At 45.5% G+C, this 18,738-nt stretch overlaps 1 protein-coding gene across 1 annotated transcript; it reads right to left on the bottom strand.

Moving 5' to 3' along the window:
- Positions 1–5,397: 5,397 nt before the first annotated feature.
- On the bottom strand, positions 5,398–18,097 carry LOC137562100 (zinc finger protein 84-like). Its single transcript, XM_068273436.1, has 4 exons — positions 17,319–18,097; positions 10,707–11,216; positions 7,024–7,129; positions 5,398–5,607 (listed from the first exon to the last, which is right to left on the bottom strand). The coding sequence occupies exons 1-4, from the start codon at positions 18,095–18,097 to the stop codon at positions 5,398–5,400; spliced, it is 1,605 nt and encodes a 534-aa protein (XP_068129537.1).
- Between the last annotated feature and the right edge of the window lie 641 nt (positions 18,098–18,738).

The raw sequence follows: 18,738 nt of genomic DNA, 5'->3' as shown, positions 1-18,738 counted from the left end.
TGCATTGTAGATTCTTTTCAATAGTTTCAAGACATATCAATGTATTTTAATAAATAAAAACGTTTAAATTGCGTCCCTAGTATAATGTATGGCAATAATATTTTTTACTATAAAAATAATTACATGCCTTTATTTACAAAAGAAACAGTAGTATACCCTCATGACATACACATTAAAAAGTCCCCAAGATAACTATTTATGTAGGGATTTTTTAATGATGTATTTTTTTTTTTACAAGTGAGTGTTTTATTTTGGTAACTATGGATTAGGGATGGAAGGGGTTAAAAAATTATTAATATGTATTAAAGTTTTGAATGGAAAAGTGTATTATGATGTATTTGGATGTATTTCACTTTTTGGCCACAAGATGGCACTACACTTAGTTCCGTCTGTTGTGAACAGCAGACAGTAAGTGTGTTACGGTTTCCTTTTAGTTTTGAATCAGATGCGTCTCACTGCCACAAGCATTCATACCGTGTTTCCCCGAAAATAAGATACTGTCTTATCTTAATTTTCCCTTCAAAAATATGCTAGGGCTTATTTTCGTGGAGGTCTTATATTTTCCGGGGTTAGCCATCACCTTTTGTGTATATAGGCAGATTCCCCCTCTGCTCCCTGCTAAATAAGCCCCTGTGGCTGTCAGACTTGCAGATCCCCCTAAGCAGCAGACCTGCTCTCCCCCACCCGCTTTACAACTTCCACTGTTCCCAGTCCTGGCCCCTCCTGCAGAAAGTCCAAATCCTCCTAAAAGAAGTCCTAAGTGGCAGACCTTCTCTCCCCCTTAACCCCCCCCCCCCCCCAGAGGCGTAGCTAGGGCTTTCAGCGCCCAGGGACAAAGATTATCAATGCGCCTCCTAAGGTGAAGGCTGCGCCGCGCCAAAAAGGGGCGTGGCCACATAATAATTGTGGGCGTGGTTATGGGTGGAGCCAAATGTACATGGAGGTTAGCAGGCTCACGCTCACCCACCCTCCCTCAGTATGTACCTTCCAGCATGTTCCAAGACAAATTCAGCAATCATGAGCCCCCCCCCATCAAGACAAATTCAGCAATCATGAGCAAATATGAGGCCCCCAACATGACCAACTCAGCAATCATGAGGCCCCCAACAAGACAAATTTAGCAATCATGAGGCCCCCAACAAGACAAATTCAGCAATCATGAGGCCCCCAACAAGGCAAATTCAGCGATCTTGAGGCCCCCAACAAATCATGAGGCCCCCAACAAGACAAATTCAGTAACCATGAGGCCCCCAACAAGACAAATTCAGCAGTCATGATGCACATAAATAGACAGCATTTCACATAAATAAGCAGAATGCCCCCTTAATATGGTAGACACCTCTCACCTGGCAGCAGTTCCCCAAAATACACTCAATCTGACAGCAGTGGTTCCTCAAAAATAGGTAGCCCCAGGTCTATAGGTGTCCCCAGAACAGGTGGCCAGCAGTGTAGATGTCCCCAGAATAGGTGGCCAGCGGTATAGATGTCCCCAGAATAGGTAGCCAGTGGTAGAGATGTCCACAGAACAGGTAGCCAGGGGTATATGTGCCCAGTATATGTAGGCAGGGGTATATGTCCCCAGTATATGTAGCCAGAGGTATATGTGCCCAGTATATGTAGCCAGGGGTGTATGTGCCCAGTATATATAGTCAGGGGTATATGTGCCCAGTATATGTAGGCAGAGGTATATATGTCCAGTACATGTAGGCAGGTGTATATGTTCTCTCAGTACATGGAGTCAGGGGTATATGTCCCCAGTATATGTAGTCAGGGGTATATGTCCCCAGTATATATAGTCAGGGGTATATGTGCTCAGTATATGTAGCCAGGTGTACATGTGCCCAGTATATGTAGGCAGGGGTATATGTGCCCAGTATATGTAGCCAGGGGTATATGTGCCCAGTATATGTAGTCAGGGTTATATGTGCCCAGTATATGTAGCCAGGTGTATATGTGCCCAGTATATGTAGTCAGGGTTATATGTGCCCAGTATATATGTAGCCAGGGGTATATGTAGCCAGGGGTATAATATGCACCCAGTATATGTAGCCAGGGGTATAATATGCATCCAGTATATGTAGCCAGGGGTATATGTGCCCACACTGCCCAGTATATATAGTCAGTATATGTAGTCAGGGTTATATGTGCCCAGTATATGTAGCCAGGTGTATATGTGCCCAGTATATGTAGTCAGGGTTATATGTGCCCAGTATATATGTAGCCAGGGGTATATGTAGCCAGGGGTATAATATGCACCCAGTATATGTAGCCAGGGGTATAATATGCATCCAGTATATGTAGCCAGGGGTATATGTGCCCACACTGCCCAGTATGTAGCCAGGTGTATATGTGCCCAGTATATGTAGCCAGGGGTATATGTACCCAGTATATGTAGCCAGGGGTATAATATGTGCCCAGTATATACAGTCAGGGGTATATGTGCCCAGTATATGTAGCCAGGTGTATATGTGCCCAGTATATGTAGCCAGGGGTATATGTGCCCAGTATATGTAGTCAGGGTTATATGTCCCCAGAGTAGGTAGCCAGCCCCCCCCCCCCCCCCCCCAGCAGGAGGGGAGCAGCGCAGAGAAGAGGGAGAGCTGTGCGGACGGGGGAGAAGGGGGCCATCCCCCCCCCTTTCCTCACCTTAGGGTGCTCTCCTGTCCCCTCCATTAATGTCCGAGTGGCTGGCAGTGGCGGGCGGAACTTACCTCCGTCTCGTCGCAGCGCCGGATGGATTTGCCGCTACTCGGTCTGGTCCAGACCAGCGGCTGCGGCACCCGAGCTTCCGGCGCGAGACGGAGGGGAGTTCCGCCCACCGCTGCCAGCCACCCGGACAATAATGGAGGGGACAGCGAGGGAGGGAGAGCACCCTAAGGTGGGGGAAGGGGGGGAGATGGCCCCCTTCTCCACCGTCCGCACAGCTCTCCCTCTTCTCTGCACTGCTCCCCTCCCCAAAAGAAACAAAAAAGAAAATAAAAACGCAGCTCAGCTGGGCGCCCTTGGGGACCCGGCGCCCGGGGGCACTTGTCCTACCCCGACCTTGCCTAGCTACGCCCCTGCCCCCCCCCCCCCTTCCCCATCATCAGCCGGGGAAGATAGACTCCACAGATCTAATCCTTCAAGAAACTATAGTCACAATGTGTTGCAACAGAACTATTTGATGCACTGTAAGGGCTCAAACCAGCCTTTTCTAATTGCTAGTGATTTAAAAAAGCTCTTGCTAATGCAACGCTATGGGGGATTTTTATAAAATCACATCGCTCCAGTGAGATCACACCCATAGCATTACATTAGCAAGAGCTTTTCAAATCACAAAGTGCTCCGAAAAGCGCTCCTAGTGGGTTCCAGGCCTGAGGCTAGGTTCACAGTGGTTAGTTGCATAACTCGCGTGTTCTAACGAGTGTGAACTGCCATGGAGACGGCCATAGACTTTAATACAAAGCCTGCATGCAGCAAGTTAGAATAATATGATCAGTTATCATGCAGTACCAGGGCCGGGCCGAGGCATAGGCTGAAGAGGCTCCAGCCTCAGGGCGCAGTGTAGGAGGGGGCGCACATTTCTTTCAGCTGTCATTCCTAATTGTGTATGAAGCAGAAAGAAATAAGAAAAGGGGATACATAGCAGTGACTGCAAGCCAGATAACTAGATATTAAGGTGTTGGGGAGGTTGTGGGCCCTGTGGCCCTCTTAGTCTAATAGCAATCAGTGTGTGACAGCTGGGGTGGGAGGGATGGAGGGGCGCACTTTGGTGTCTCAGCCTTGGGTGCTGGAGGACCTTGTCCCTGCTCTGTGCAGTACTGTAAACGGTCCCACAGAATTCTATGGGCAGTCCTATGGTGGTGAATAGGATAACTAAGTTGTATAAATCATTTATCACATTCATTATTTACAACTATACAGCTTCCCGCCTCTTGAATATCCTGGTGCCCAATAAGAACTGTGGAAAGAATTAATGAAGGTTTTATAATTAATTGTGTGTATACCTTTTATATTCCTATGCTGCTATAAGAATCACGCTAATGTAATCAAACTAGTGTGCTAGAGTGACACTTTAAGAATATGATTATAGTATTGTTTTAAGAATTATACAATGTAACCAAAATGAATATGGATTTAGAATGTAGTTACTGTTTCCAAGTGTTTTTTTTGAGGATTACCTCCCCCCCCCCCCCCCCCCCCCTTTCCAGAGGGCAGAGAGAAAGAATCCTTTGTAAATGCAGTTTGAGCCATAATTCTGGGCTTTGCTACCTCTGAGGTCATTTTGGAGAAATGAAAGTCGAAACTAAGCCTACCAGGAAGTCTTGCAGGTGTTTCTGGGAAAAACACGATGGTTCCACCCAGCCAGGAGATGCAAGCTATTATTTGCTGGTGTTGGACTGCCAGAGAGAAAGACTGCCTAGGGGAGGGATATGTTATGGGGTTTTAAAAGATCCTGAAGCCCTTTTGTCTGGGCCATTCTGCGTTGGTATGGTATGAGAGTAGATCTCTGCCTGTATAAACTAGCGCGGTAATGCCCTCAGCTGAGTAATAAAGATTTTACTTACATTGGCTACATGGAGAAGGTCTCGGAGTGAATTTTATTTCCTTTAACAGAACACTCTGGTGTGTGAAGGATTTATTATATTCCAGGGACAGATCTACCATAAGGCACTGTAGGCACGTGCCTATAGGCGCCTGATGATGGAAAGGCGGCTCACTCCCCTCCTCAAGTGTCTCCCTCCTTCCCTATGCAGATTCCCACTGATGAGATCTCCCTTCAGTTGGGGGCACAACTAGCTACTTAATACTGAGGCTATCTATTGCTAAGGGACACCTACCTATGACTTTCAAGGGAAATAAGGGAAAAGTGACAGCTGGGACAGCCAGCACATTTGTCGGTGTGGTCCAGCAAGGGTTTGTAGGTTCATGGAGGGTAAAGTTTAGGGTGCTAGGACATCTGTGCATATAGGCTCCTGTGATGTGAATCGGGGCCTGTTACATTCAATACAGCTACATGGCTTCTCTACTGTGTGAATCTTCTGATGCTCAATATGATGTCTTTTCTTGAAACCTTAATTACATACAACATACTTATATGGTGTTTGCCCTGTGTGAGTCCTGTGGTGATGAAGAATAAGATTAGTAAGTCATATAGCATTCATCACATTCATCACAACCATATGGCTTCTCTCTCCTATGGATCTTCTGGTGGTAAATAAAACCACTTTGGTGTGGGAAGGCTCTATTACATACAGTACTCATCTATATGGCTTCTCTCCTGCGTGAGTCCTCTGATGTGTGAGGAACAATGTCATGTCTGGGTAAGCTTCTTCACACTCCGAATAGGAATAAAGCTTCTCTCCTGTGTGAGTCCCCTGATGTGTGAGGAGCAATGCCTTGTCTGGGTAAGCTACTTCACACTCCGAATAGGAATAAACCTTCTCTCCTGTGTGAGTCTTCTGATGTGTGAGGAACAATGTCTTGTCTGGGAGCTTCTTCACACTCCGAATAGGAATAAACCTTCTCTCCTGTGTGAGTCCCCTGATGTGTGAGGAGCAATGCCTTGTCTGGGTAAGCTTCCTCACACTCCGAATAGGAATAAATGTTCTCCCAAGTGTGAGTCCTCTGATGTGTGAAGGAACAATGTCATGTCTGGGTAAGCTTCCTTACACTTGAATAGGAATAAACCTTCTCTCCTGCATGGATTCTCTGGCGAGCCTTTAGGCCGGTTTAAAACTTGTTGTAGGGCAGGAAGTATGGCTGGGCAAGAAGTAAATCATTGGGGTTTCCCTTAGTCCATGCATGTGCGCCGCACTGCGCAGGGCCGGCTCTAAACTTTTTGCCACCTGAGGCAAACTTGTGAAGATGCCCCACCCCCCCCCTTTGATAGGTAGTATAATTACCCCCAGTATAGGTAGCCTGGAGGGGGTAGCAGCCAGGAAAGGGGGAAGCAGGCATATTGATGGGGTCAGACCCCCCCTCATCTGGGGTTCCCTCGTCCGCACTCCCCCTCCAGCTATTAGCGATGTGTACGATTATTAGGCAGCAGGCAGGGAAGGGATGACACACCCGCTTCCGCGCTCATACAATGCAGGAAATGACGAGAGGTGGAACGTACGCTGGAACGCGGAAGGAGGTGAGTCATCAACTCCCCGCCTGCTGCCTGATAATCGTACACTGCGGTAATAGCCGGAGGGCGAGTGCAGACCACCCTCCACACCGCTGTGCCCGCTGCCCCCCCCCCTTCCTGGCTGATACCCCCTCCAGCTTGGTGCTCCCCCCCCCCATTTCTGCTGCCTGAGGAACCCACCTCACCCCGCCTCATGGGCAACCCGGGGCTAGCACCGCGCTCCCATCGGGCTGCTTGCGATGTGACTAAATGGCAATCTGTAAATGGCACACAATTCTCCTTTTTAATCAACACTCACATGAGGTAGTGTGGGAGGAGCTGGTGAGGAACCAGTAAGTCTTTTGCAGTGAACCTAGAGCTGATCCCATGCCCACCTTAACTGCGCTGCAAGATAAACTCCTTGTTACCAGCACTGCAACTAAAGGAATCTCCCACTCCCCAGGAAAGGAGGGACTACTGGAAACTGCCAGGAAGGAGCATGCAATGTATTTATAGGAAAATCTAAGAAACATGATACATAAAATAATTCAAATTATCATATGTATTTAAAAAAAAGTGTGTATATGTATGTATATATATATATATATATATATATATATATATATATATATATATATATATATTAAAAGGGGGGCTGTAACAAAGCTTCTGTTTACTCTTTATAATGGTTTCCAAATAGTGGCTCCAGAAAACCAATTTGTGCAATTTTTACAATGGGGGGGGGGGGGGGGGGTCTTCTAGTGCAAAACCATTATATTCAACTGAGAATCACTTGCATTTCACAAGTTATGGCTCCTCCCTCTGGTGAGTAGTGATGGCCATATGTAGGAGAACTCGTGGAGAAGCACATGATTTATTTGACCAGCTGATAGATTGGCAAAGCTCTGACCAGAGACATGCATATCCATTACCTGACCAAACCGATCACATGCTTCTCCAGGAGTTCTCCTTGACATAAACTCCATCTTAGGAGAGTTGATCCAAGGATTTATCTGACTGGAGTAAGAGTAAAAGTCCCTTTTAAAACAAACCAGAAGTAGTATTAATTCCTCAAATGCATAAGAAAACACAACAATTGACAATTGTTTTGGGGCCACAGAGGGGCCCCTTCATCAGATACAAGTGCAGACATGTCTGCACTTTCTGATGAAGGGGACCCTCTGTGGCCATCAAAACACTTGTGCATTGAGGAATAAATACTTCTGCAATTTACCTATGGTGTGCTAACCAATGAGGGACTTTGCTTATTGTATTGGGTGGTGCTTTGCACCCCAGTTATGCACTCAACCACAAACAGCTAGATGTGCCACTTCCAAACTCCCTACTTCATTTTAAAATCACAACTGAGATGCACATCCCCCCCCCCCAAAAAAAGTTATACATACCTAGGGCTTCCTCCAGCTCCTTTTAGGCATATCCCTCCCGTATCATATTCCCAGACCGCCACGTGCCTCCGTTAGACGGCCTGGTAAATCCCGTATTTGCAGGATGCTCCTGGTGGGAACACAGGCAGAATGTGTCTGCACCAAATAAGGGACTTACCGGCTGCCTAGAGGTGGATTGAGTTGGCTCGTGAGGACAGCAAGGGAGCGATTGGCCTGAAGGGGGCTGGAGGTAGCCCCAGGTATGTATACATTTTTGGGGGGCAGGGCCATCTCATGTACACTTTAAGGTCTATTGGCCCAATCCATCCCCTGGATCAACTGGGATGGTTGCAGGTTCAGGACAGTGGTTTTTTTTCCTTTCTAGTTGAGCTTGATAAAATGATGTCTTTTGTCAGCCAAACTGTTACTATGACCATCACTACTGGTGAGCTGTCATGTGATCAGTAATACCCCCCCCCCCCTTGGGGTGGAAGCATTTGTCACGTTTCAAATATCTCTATGGATTCTACCTTCTGTGATATGAGGATATTAAGATATGTCTTTTGGGAAAAGCACTGGCCACATTCTGAACACATAAATGGCTTCTCTCCTGTTTGAATCATGTGGTGCCGAAAAAGATCAGCCTTGCGTTTGAAGGATCTATAACATTCAGTACAACTATATGGCTTCTCTCCTGTGCAGGGCCGGATTTGTACTTTCCAGGGCCCTAGGCCGGCTGTCACCAACCGCCCCCCACACCCCCATTCTGTCCAACTCTATTGATCACTGGGTTAAATGGGCTCCGGTCTGTTTTGCTGCTTTGCCTCCCCCCCCCCCCCCCCTTCAACAAAGAAGCAGTGCATTCTCTGGCCACTCCATGTAATTTTGCACTCCAGCCTGGATGCACAGCAGGCGATAGTGTTCAGGGCTTGCATAATTCAGAAATGATGCTCATATATGAGCAGCACTTGTCAAGTACACATACCCATAACACTCCAAGCCTCGGCTGCTGTGCACATCCGTACGGGAGTGCGTAATAACAAGAAGCCCGAGAGCACAGAGTATGCACTGCTTCTTTGTCCTCTGTGCGACTTGCTTCAGTCAGAGCCACAAACAGGTGATGGTGCAGCACAAAGGAGAGAAACCCATCCAAACCAGAGAACAGGTAAGTAGAAGGATCCGACACTACACACGCTGGCATAGATGTAGTGTAATGCTAGGTACACACGATGCAATTCTGACAGATTTACTGTCAGATCGATTATTTCCAATGTCTGATCTGATTTCTGATCAATTTTTCAATCGATTTTCCGTTCATTTCTATGAAAAAATGATTCAGAAAATCTATCGGATAGCAGATCGGACATGTTGGAAATAGTCGATCTGACAGTAAATCTGTCAGAAAATTGCATCATGTGTACCTAGCATAAGCTCAGGTGTACTTTACACAGTGACAATTTAGCACTTGGGGCAAGTTAAGACAAATCTTAATCAGTCAGCAGGAAGTTTTTACGTTTTGTAATAGAATGATAATATTTATTGGCTAACCAAAAGAAAATAGTGAGCCTTTGGCTAATGAGTCATCTTCAGACTTTGTTCCTGTATACAAGATGTAAGATGTTGGGGAACCCAGATATATATATATAAAGTCAGCAGAAGATGCATACATTGTTTTGTAAATATAAATAAACGTAATACAGTTGTCATTCTGTTTCAAAACATCCTGCTTTCACTGATGGCTAACACAGAACAATGCTTTGCTGCTTCTAAAACATGTCAGGAAAGAGTTAAACTGTAGCAAAGAGAATGTTGCTGTCAGGAAAGAAAACAAACCATTAATCTAACAGGTCTCAGGTCTTTAACAGCTCTGACCAAGTAATAAACATCAGTCTGGGGGAGAGAAGAGCTGATAATTCCTGTTCGTGAATGCGTGCTGCATAAAGAAACTAATCTGAACTCAAAAGTTCTACTACTTGAGCCCATATTTTTTTCTTCTCACATCAGCTTGTATGTCCCCACTCATTATACTGGACGAGATCTTCAGATGACAACAGATGCTGACTGTCATCACACACACTCTGCAGTGAGAGAGATGCAGGGATCTCTGGAATTCAGGCAGAATAGAGCAAAGCAGAAGTGATTTACTTTGACATGTGACCTCTTATCTCTCCAAGTCCTGCGCCCTGCTGAATTTTATCGCCCTAGGCCTTTGTGGCCTTCCCAGAAATCCGGCCCTGCTCCTGTGAGTCTTCTGGTCCCGAATGAGACTACTTCTTTGCATGAAACTTTTATGACATACAGTACAAATAGATGGCTTCTCTCCTGTGTGAGTCCTCTGGTGGTACTTAAGAGTACTCAGATGTATAAAGCTTTTATCACATTCACTACAAGTATATGGCATCTCTCCTCTATAAAGCTTCAGGTGCCGAGTAAGACCTGTCTTGCTTGTGTAGCATTTATTACATTCGGTACAAGTATATGGCTTCTCTCCTGTGTGAGCTCTCTGGTGCTGAGTAAGTTGTCGTCTGTGATTGAAACCTTTATTACATAGAGTACAAGTATGTGGCTTCTCTGTTCTGTGAATAATCTGGTGCTGAGTAAGACCACCCTTGCGTATGAAGCATTTATTACATACAGTACATCTATACGGCTTCTCTCCTGTGTGAGTCCTCTGGTGATCAGTTAGATCTCTTCTTCTCACGAAACCTTTATTACACACAGTACACGTAAACCGATTCTCTCCTGTGTGAGTCTTCCGGTGGTAAAGAAGACCACTCCGATGTGTGAAGGATTTATTACATACAGTACATCTATATGGTTTCTCTCCTGTGTGAGTCGTCTGGTGGTCAGTAAGAAGATGTCTTATCATGAAACTTTTATTACACACAGAACAAGTATATGGCTTCTCTCCTGTGTGAGTCTTCTGGTGGTACATAAGATTATTCCGATGTGTGAAGGATTTATTACATACAGTACATCTATATGATTTCACTCCTGTGTGAGTCGTGTAGTGATCAGTAAGATAACTTCTTCTCATGAAACCTTTATTACACACAGTACACTTATACGGCTTCACTCCTGTGGGAGTCCTCTGATGATCAGTAAGATGACCTCTTCTCATGAAACCTTTATTACACACAGTACAAGTATATGACTTCTCTCCTGTGTGAGTCCTCTGGTGGTAAATAAGACTACGCCGGTGTGTGAAGGATTTATTACATTCAGTACACCAACATGGCTTCTCTCCTCTGTGAGTCCCCTGGTGCATGAGGAGCAATATCTTGTCTGGGTAAGCGTCATCACACTCTGAATAGGAATAAACCTTCACTCCTGTCTGAGTCTTCTGATGTGTGAGGAGCAATGTCTTGTCTGGGTAAGCTTCATCACACTCTGAATAGGAATAAAGCATCTCTCCTGTGTGAGTCCTCTGATGTGTGAGGAAGAATGTCTTGTCTGGGTAAGCTTCCTCAAACTCAGAATAGGAATGAACCTTCTCTCCTGCATGGATTCTCTGGTGAACAATCAGGTGAGCCTGTAGAGGAAACCCTACTTCACAGTCAGAGCAGTGATATGGACAATCTCCAGCATGGAACATCTGGTGAGCTCTGAACAAGTTCTGGTTGAGGAATGTTCTCCCACACTCAGAGCACACACACAGGTCATCTCCTGTGTCAGCCATTATCTGTGGTGGATGAAGCCTTCTTAGATGGAAGCCACTGAGCAATGGCCCATCAGTCCACCTGTACAGAAAGGTAAACAAAAAAAGTGCAGAATCATTCATTGATGGAAACCACCTGATAAGGACATAAAAAAAGTTTATAGCTTTTATTGTCAAGTAGCACACAAGAAATTCAACCATTAAGTAGGTCTTGGCATTAGAGATAACCCAGAGTTACAGATTTCCCAGCAAGCTCATGGTGAACCAGAACTTCTAGGAGTGTGTAAGGGGCTGAAAAAAAAAGAATCAAAAAGCCTCCTTACTAAAATGTTGTGCAAAGCAGAAGTTTGCCTTAAAACAGAAGGTATTTGCAATTATTCAGGTTGGAGTGAACTCTGAGGTGTCCCAAAGTGCATCACTGCTGAATATGCAAATCATTTCTTTGTTGTCCCCGACAGCTAAATGCACCTTCAGAATGGATGGAATGCAATGATGTGTCAGCTTGCCAATATTACAGAGCCACACTAATCCAACATGCATACATCCTGCTTGACCGGGTTGATCATCAGTGCATGGCATGGATTAATATGGCTCTATGGGGTAGCACTTAAAACACACAGAGTTAAAGACTACCCAGTTTAGCGTTCAGGGTCAACAAAGAGATGATTTGCACATTCAGAAGTGATGCATTGTGAGATATTTCACATGCACACCCCAACATGAATTTAATTGCCAATACCTTCTGTTTTAGAAAGACAAACTTCTGTTTTGCATAGTGATAACCCAGTTCAGACCTTGGCTAGCCCAGTGGATGAAAAATAATGTACATAGAGCAATTTTGGTGGTGGGGAAGGGGGGGGGGGGGTGGAACTTGGAAGAGAGATTTCTACCCTTTTTGCAATGCTGGCTTCTAACTACAGATTTAGTTTAGGTTCTCTCTCAAAGTGGCAGAATTGTTGATCATAACTTTCATAAAGATTTACCAGCCACCCTGCTTTCAAATAGCTAAACTACAACTGCTCCAGTTTAGCCTTTGCACCATTTTAGCCAACCAATGGTAGATTTAGCATCAATGGCAGCTGAGCTAGTGTTAGAGTACACAGCCTTTTGACATAGTTCTGACACTTCAGCATGGATGACAAGTGAAGTGTAGTCCGGTGTTAGTCAAGGAGCAGAAATGCAGACATCAAACCAACAAACATTGATTCCGGTGATACCTTTAAAGAGTAACTGTCAGGCTGCAGAAGCTAATTTAAACCTCTATTCTCCTGTGTTAAACAGTTTAGAAGGAAGCCCAAAAGCCATTAGTGAAGATAAAAATCTCAGTTACCTTTGATGTGTGCTTATCAGTAAGGCTGTTATAGACCCATAAGGACGCAAGCCGCATACTAAACTGCAAAGAATTCTGGGGCCCTCCCTTCGGCTGCTAATGAGACGTTACAGCAGCTTGTAATCAGTCCAGCGCGTAGCACTGATAAATCTCCGGGCAGAGTACACTGCAGGAGTCAGCTATTGTTCCTAGCCACATGGCTCATTAATATTCACTGCACACTGTGTTATTCAAGTACGAGCTTATCTGTGATCAGGAAGCAGGCAGGACATGACGACACATTTGACAGAAAAACATGGAGCTTGCCATGAGCTGTCAGGAGCATCTATCTCTGCATATACTATATACAAATTCTGTGAAATCCAAACGTGGACAGTGAAATGCATATGTAATTTAAGTACAGCCAATCTTTAGCTACTGATATATGTGTTTATTTTCTCTGAGACCTTATACCTAACAGCTCCTCTTTAATAACTAACTGTTGAAAACGTGCAGTAAACCATACACAGCAACTATACACCAATAACACAGCGCTTGAGCTCCTTAGGAGTTACCTATACCACTAGAGATGGTCCGAACCTCCGATTTTCAGTTCGCGAACCCGGTTCGTGAACTTCCGTGAACCGCAATAGACTTCAATGGGGAGGCGAACTTTGAAAACTAGAAAAATGCTGGCCACAAAAGCGATGGAAAAGATGTTTCAAGGGGTCTAACACCTGGAGGGGGGCATGGTGGAGTGGGATAGACACCAAAACAGGGTCGGATATCCGATTTCAAAATTTTCCAATTAGACCTCAGTATCCGGGCGGATTCGGATATCTTTTAAAACTTGTTTTAGGGTAAATGAGGCATGTAGCATTATTTTTTAAAGGGGAACACTAATTGATGATGTGGGGACTTAAAATCCAACCCCCCCCCCCCCCCCCCCAAAAAAAAAATTGTCTGTCAATTAACATCAGGACTAGGTTCCAGACAGCGGTCGTGCAGCCCACATTGTGTCCAAAGTCCAACCGCACAACTGGGACATGACAGTTTTCAGCCATGACACCTCCAAAAAATTACGCAGCAATTGTGTTTTGGGTTAAATATAGGTGGTATCAAGGCCTGTGGCACCCTGGCCTGGCGGTGGGAGCTGCACAGGCAGCAGGATCAGGGCAATGCAGCAGCAGGTGTAACGTGTGCCAGGAGCATGCCGGACGCTGCAATTGGCACGTGTCACTTGACACGTGGCACTTTGCACGTGCCAAGTATCACGTGACACGTGCCAGTCAGACAGCAGAGGAGAAGACACTAGTGCACACTAACTATCACACTGGCACTGCTCACAGCACAGCAGTTCTGTAGAAAGCTAACACAGTAGTACTACTACTCTAACAACTACTAGCACTGACTGAACAGTACTAACAGTACTAACTACACAATAACACAGTAATCCTATCCTCTAATCCCTAACCTATACTGTAGCTAGCTAAGGCTAAAAGCTGGCCAGCAGGCAGCAGCTGACCTGGTCTGTGCACAGCACACACACACTGACACATAGCAGCTGCCTGCGGCACACACTGACTATCACACAATGACACCAAGCATATCTACCGTTGCCGATACATGTGTTCCGTCACATGTCACCCACCGATTGTCCCCGCTGGAGTATGGAGAAAGATGCCTGCTTCTTACACACTAGAAAATTCGCGCGCTGCCAGGAATCCTCTAACTGGTCTGTCGGGAGTCTCATTTCAGTGACGCCACTAGAGGGTGTCATAGCAAATGAGACTCCCGACTGACCAGTTAAAGAGGATTTCTGGCAGCATGCGCATTTTCTAGTGTGTAAGAAGCAGGCATCTTTCTCCATACTCCAGCGGGGACAATCGGCGGTTGACATGTGACGGAACACATGTATCGGCAACTGTAGATATGACCCGCAACGCTGCGCAGCTCTGGTGGAGGGGGGGAGGGGGGACAAAGCCCACTGCCATCACTTGCCACTTTGTTTTTGCACAAATCCGCAGCTCAGGGGGGGGGGGGGGGGGAAGGACACAGCTCACAGATCCGCAGCCGTGGATCAGTAAATTTGCCATGCCGCTTCGCTCTGGTGCTGGACGGGTGGCTCGAGTATAGGCCGAGACCCCCACTTTTGGGACATTTGTTTTGCCCCAAAAACTCGACCTATACTTGAGTATATACGGTATCTAAAATGAGTTAGCTTAGACAGGGCAATTAAAAAGAACCAGGATAATTGGAAATGATCGATCGGCTGTGGAATTGCATCATGGGCACCTTCAAAGTGTTCCTGTAGGAAAATGGTGCCCCGGGGGTACTTACCTTTGGAGTGGGAAGCCTCTGGATCCCAATAAGACTTTCCCCATGCTCCTCAGCAGAGGAGATCCAGCACTGGCAACGGTAAAAGTCCAGCTTTCCCCTCTGCTTTGGAGGAAATAGTCAAGCCCGAACAGGTCCGCTCTACTGCACAGAGCAATCCTGATCAGGCTCTGCTATTTCCACGGGAGACTGAGCGTTAAGCTGCTAGTGCACCTGCGTGCATCGGCCTCATGGTTTTTTTTTTCAGAGGCTACCAGTGCAGAAACCCTGATGCTGGGGAAGATGGGGAAAGCTTCATTAGGATCTAGGAGACTTCCCCCTCGCAAGGTAAGTAACCCCCCCAGGCACTTTTTTCCTTACAGGTGTTCCTTAACCACCCTGGCGTTTTAGTAAGATCACCAGGGTGGCTGCGCAGCAGTATTTTTTTTTTTTTTTTTAATCGTGTAGCTAGCCTAGCGCTAGCTACATGATTCCCCCTCCCTCCTACCCTTCCGATCGCCGCATGCGATCAAACAGACCAGGAAATCCCATTCTGAATGAGATTTCCTTTAGGGCTTCCCCATCGCCATGCCGATGAACAGAATGACGTCATTGACGTCGTGACGTCACAGGGAGTCCCAATCCACCCTCAGCGCTGCCTGGCACTGATTGGCCAGGCAGCGCACGGGGTCTCGGGGGGGGGGGGGGGGGGGTGTAGCGGCGCATCAGCGGCGATCGTCCCCAAAACGCAGTTAGCAAAGTGCTAGCTGCGTGTTTAAAAAAAAAATTAAGAAAATCGGCCCATAAGGGCCTAAGTGGAACTGAGCTCGTCCATACCGCTAAGAAGGTTAGACTATTTAACATTTGTTTCTATTTCTGTACATAGTCCTCTTTCTTGTGCTATTTTAGAAAACAAAAAAGGCTATAACAAACCCCTCCAACTTTTGGGCCACACCTCAAAGCTGGTAATTTTTTAGTCAAAAGGCAGCAACCATAATAACTGGCTACCTATACTCGGATTACCTATGACTGGCTATCTATACTGAAGGCCCCTATAACTGGCTATACTGGGGGCATCTATAACGGACTCCCTGCATTGGGAAAATGCATCTAACTGGCTACCTATACCTGGCTATATTGGAGGCACCTATACCTGGCTATCTATACTGGGAGGCACCTATACTGTAATTTATTTTTAGTATTTGTAGTTGTTTTTTTTTGGGGGGGGGGGGGGGGGGAATGGCATCCAAAGTTTCGCAATTTCTATTTACAATCCTACAAACCTTTTACTCTTCTGATCTCATGGTTATCCAGTTACCATTGGTCTGAGCACCCAGAACTATATGGGCCAGACTCTATGGTCTGCAACACTTCCCCTACCTCTTCTCTTTGGGAGAACACATAAATGGCCTTTCTCCTGTGTGTGTTTATTGTGGTGCTGAATAAGAATGCCTCTTCTTGGTAAACCTTTATTACATTCACAACAAGTATATGGCTTCTCTCCTGTGTGAGTCCTCTGGCACACAATAAGTCCATTGTTATTTGTGAAACCATTATTACATGTAGTCAGTGGCGTAGCAATAGGGGTTGCAGACGTCTCGACCGCATCAGGGCCCTTCGGGTCAGAAGTGCCCCATAAGGCGCTCCCTCACCCGCAGTATTAACTCTTTATGGTCCTGTGCTTGTAATAATCACTTCTATAGTCACTTTGAATGGTAGTTATTAACAAGCTGTTCCCCATCCCCTTCTTGCACCTCAAACACTGTCCTTGGCAGGTTTTGGTGCACCGTATCAATTGTTATGTATGAGTGCTTGGGGGGCCCCATGTAAAACTCGCACTGGGGCCCATAGCTCCTTAGCTACGCTACTGCATGTAGTGCAACTCTATGGCTTCTCTACTCTGTGAAACTTTTTGTGCCGAATAAGATTAGGCTGGTGTGTGAAGGATTTATAACACACAGAACAAGTATATGGCTTCTCGCCTGTGTGAGTCCTCTGGTGGTAAATAAGAACACTCCGCTTTGTGAAGGATTTATTACATTCCGTGCAAGCATGTGGTTTCTCTCCTGTGTGACTCCTTCAGTGCTGAATAAGAGCAGTCTTTCTTGTGAAGGACTTATGACACTCAGTACACGTATACAGCTTCTCTGCTCTGTGAGTCCTCTGGTGCCGAACAAGATAAGGCTTGCATGTGAAGGATTTTTGACATATAGTACAAGTATATGGCTTCTCTCCCGTGTGAGTCCTCTGATGGTAACTGAGAACCGTCTGGTATTTGAAGCACTTATTACATTCAGGACATCTATATGGCTTCTCTACTGCGTGAGTCCTTTGGTGCACGATAAGAAAACTCTTTCGCGTGAAGAACTTATGACAATTCAGAGCAACTATATGGCTCCTCTACTGTGAGTCTTCTGGTGCCGAGTAAGACTATGCTTGTGTGTAAAGGATTTATTACACACAGTACAAGTATATGGCATCTCTCCTGTGTGAGTCCTCTGGTGCAGAACAAGACTATGCTTGCGTGTAAAGGATATATTACACACAGTACAAGTATACGGCTTCTCTCCTGTGTGAGTTCTCTGGTGCTCTGTAAGTTTAAATCTTGTCTTGAAACCTTTATTACACACAGTACAAGTATATGGCTTCTCTCCTGTGTGAGTCCTCTGATGGTAAATAAGTCCACTCTGATTTGTGAAGGATTTATCACATTCAGTGCATCCATATGGCTTCTCTCCTGTGTGAGTCGTCTGGTGATTACTAAGATGACTTCTTCTCAAGAAATATTTATTACACACAGTACAAGTATATGGCGTTTCTCCTGTGTGAATCCTCTGGTGGTACATAAAATTACTCCTATGTGTGAAAGATTTATTACATACACTGCAAGTATATGGCTTCTCTCCTGTGTGAGTCATCTGGTGATCAGTAAGATGACTTATTTTCATGAAACCTTTATTACACACAGTACAAGTATGTGGCTTCTCTCCCGTGTGAGTTTTTTGGTGCGTGACAAGTAATGTCTTGTCTGGGTAAGCTTCCTCACATTCTGAATAGGAATAAACCTTCTCTCCTGTGTGAGTACTCTGATGTGTGAGGAGCAATGTCTTGTCTGGGTAAGCTTCAGCACACTCCGAATAGGAATTAACCTTCTCTCCTGTGTGAGTCCCCTGATGCGTGAGGAGCAATGTCTTGTCTGGGTAAGCTTTATCACACTCGGAGTAGGAATAAACTTTCTCTCCTGCATGGATTCTCTGGTGAGCGATCAGGTGAGCTTGTAGAGGAAACCCTACTTCCCACTCAGAGCAGTGATATGGACAGTCTTCAGCGTAGAACATCTGGTGAGCTCTGAATAAGTTCTAGTTGAGGAATGTTCTTCCACACTCAGAGCACACACACAGGTCATCTCCTGTGTCAGCCATTATCTGTGGTGGATGAAGCCTTCTTAGATGTAAGCCACTGAGAAATGGCCCATCAGTCCACCTATACAGAAAGGTAAACAAAAACAAAAATTGCAGTTGGACAGAAAAACGTGTAGTTGTATTTGACAAGAAACTGTTCTGAGAAATACAACTGTCACAGGAGATCTTGACTTTAGAGATGTCCCAGCCAGTTGGGAGCAGGTTAGGAAGAGATCCAGAGGAGTGCATACACATACAATTGAAATCGCTTGTCATCACGTGTCTTACCAGGACATGACCCAAAGGAACAGATACACAAACAACCTTCATTCTGTGCACAAATTTGGGAAAAGAGGCGCCCCAGTATGAATAAAATTGGATTAAAAACCACTAAAATGAAAAAGTGAAGAGGCTTACCTCAATGAAGAGATCTTTGCGTGAACAAAGAAATATTTACTAAGCACAGGCAACACATTTCACAGGTCTAAGCCCGCTTCCTCAGGCCAGTAACAGTGGCAGTTTGCAAATACTAGCGAGCATAGGGAGCCTTTTCTATGCAAACAAATTCTCCCTATGGT

This window comes from Hyperolius riggenbachi, chromosome 3, assembly GCF_040937935.1.
Source record: "Hyperolius riggenbachi isolate aHypRig1 chromosome 3, aHypRig1.pri, whole genome shotgun sequence".
In the NCBI taxonomy this organism is placed as follows: domain Eukaryota; kingdom Metazoa; phylum Chordata; class Amphibia; order Anura; family Hyperoliidae; genus Hyperolius; species Hyperolius riggenbachi.
Note: the sequence above shows the minus strand (reverse complement) of the source record. Positions and strands in the feature narration are given on the sequence as shown.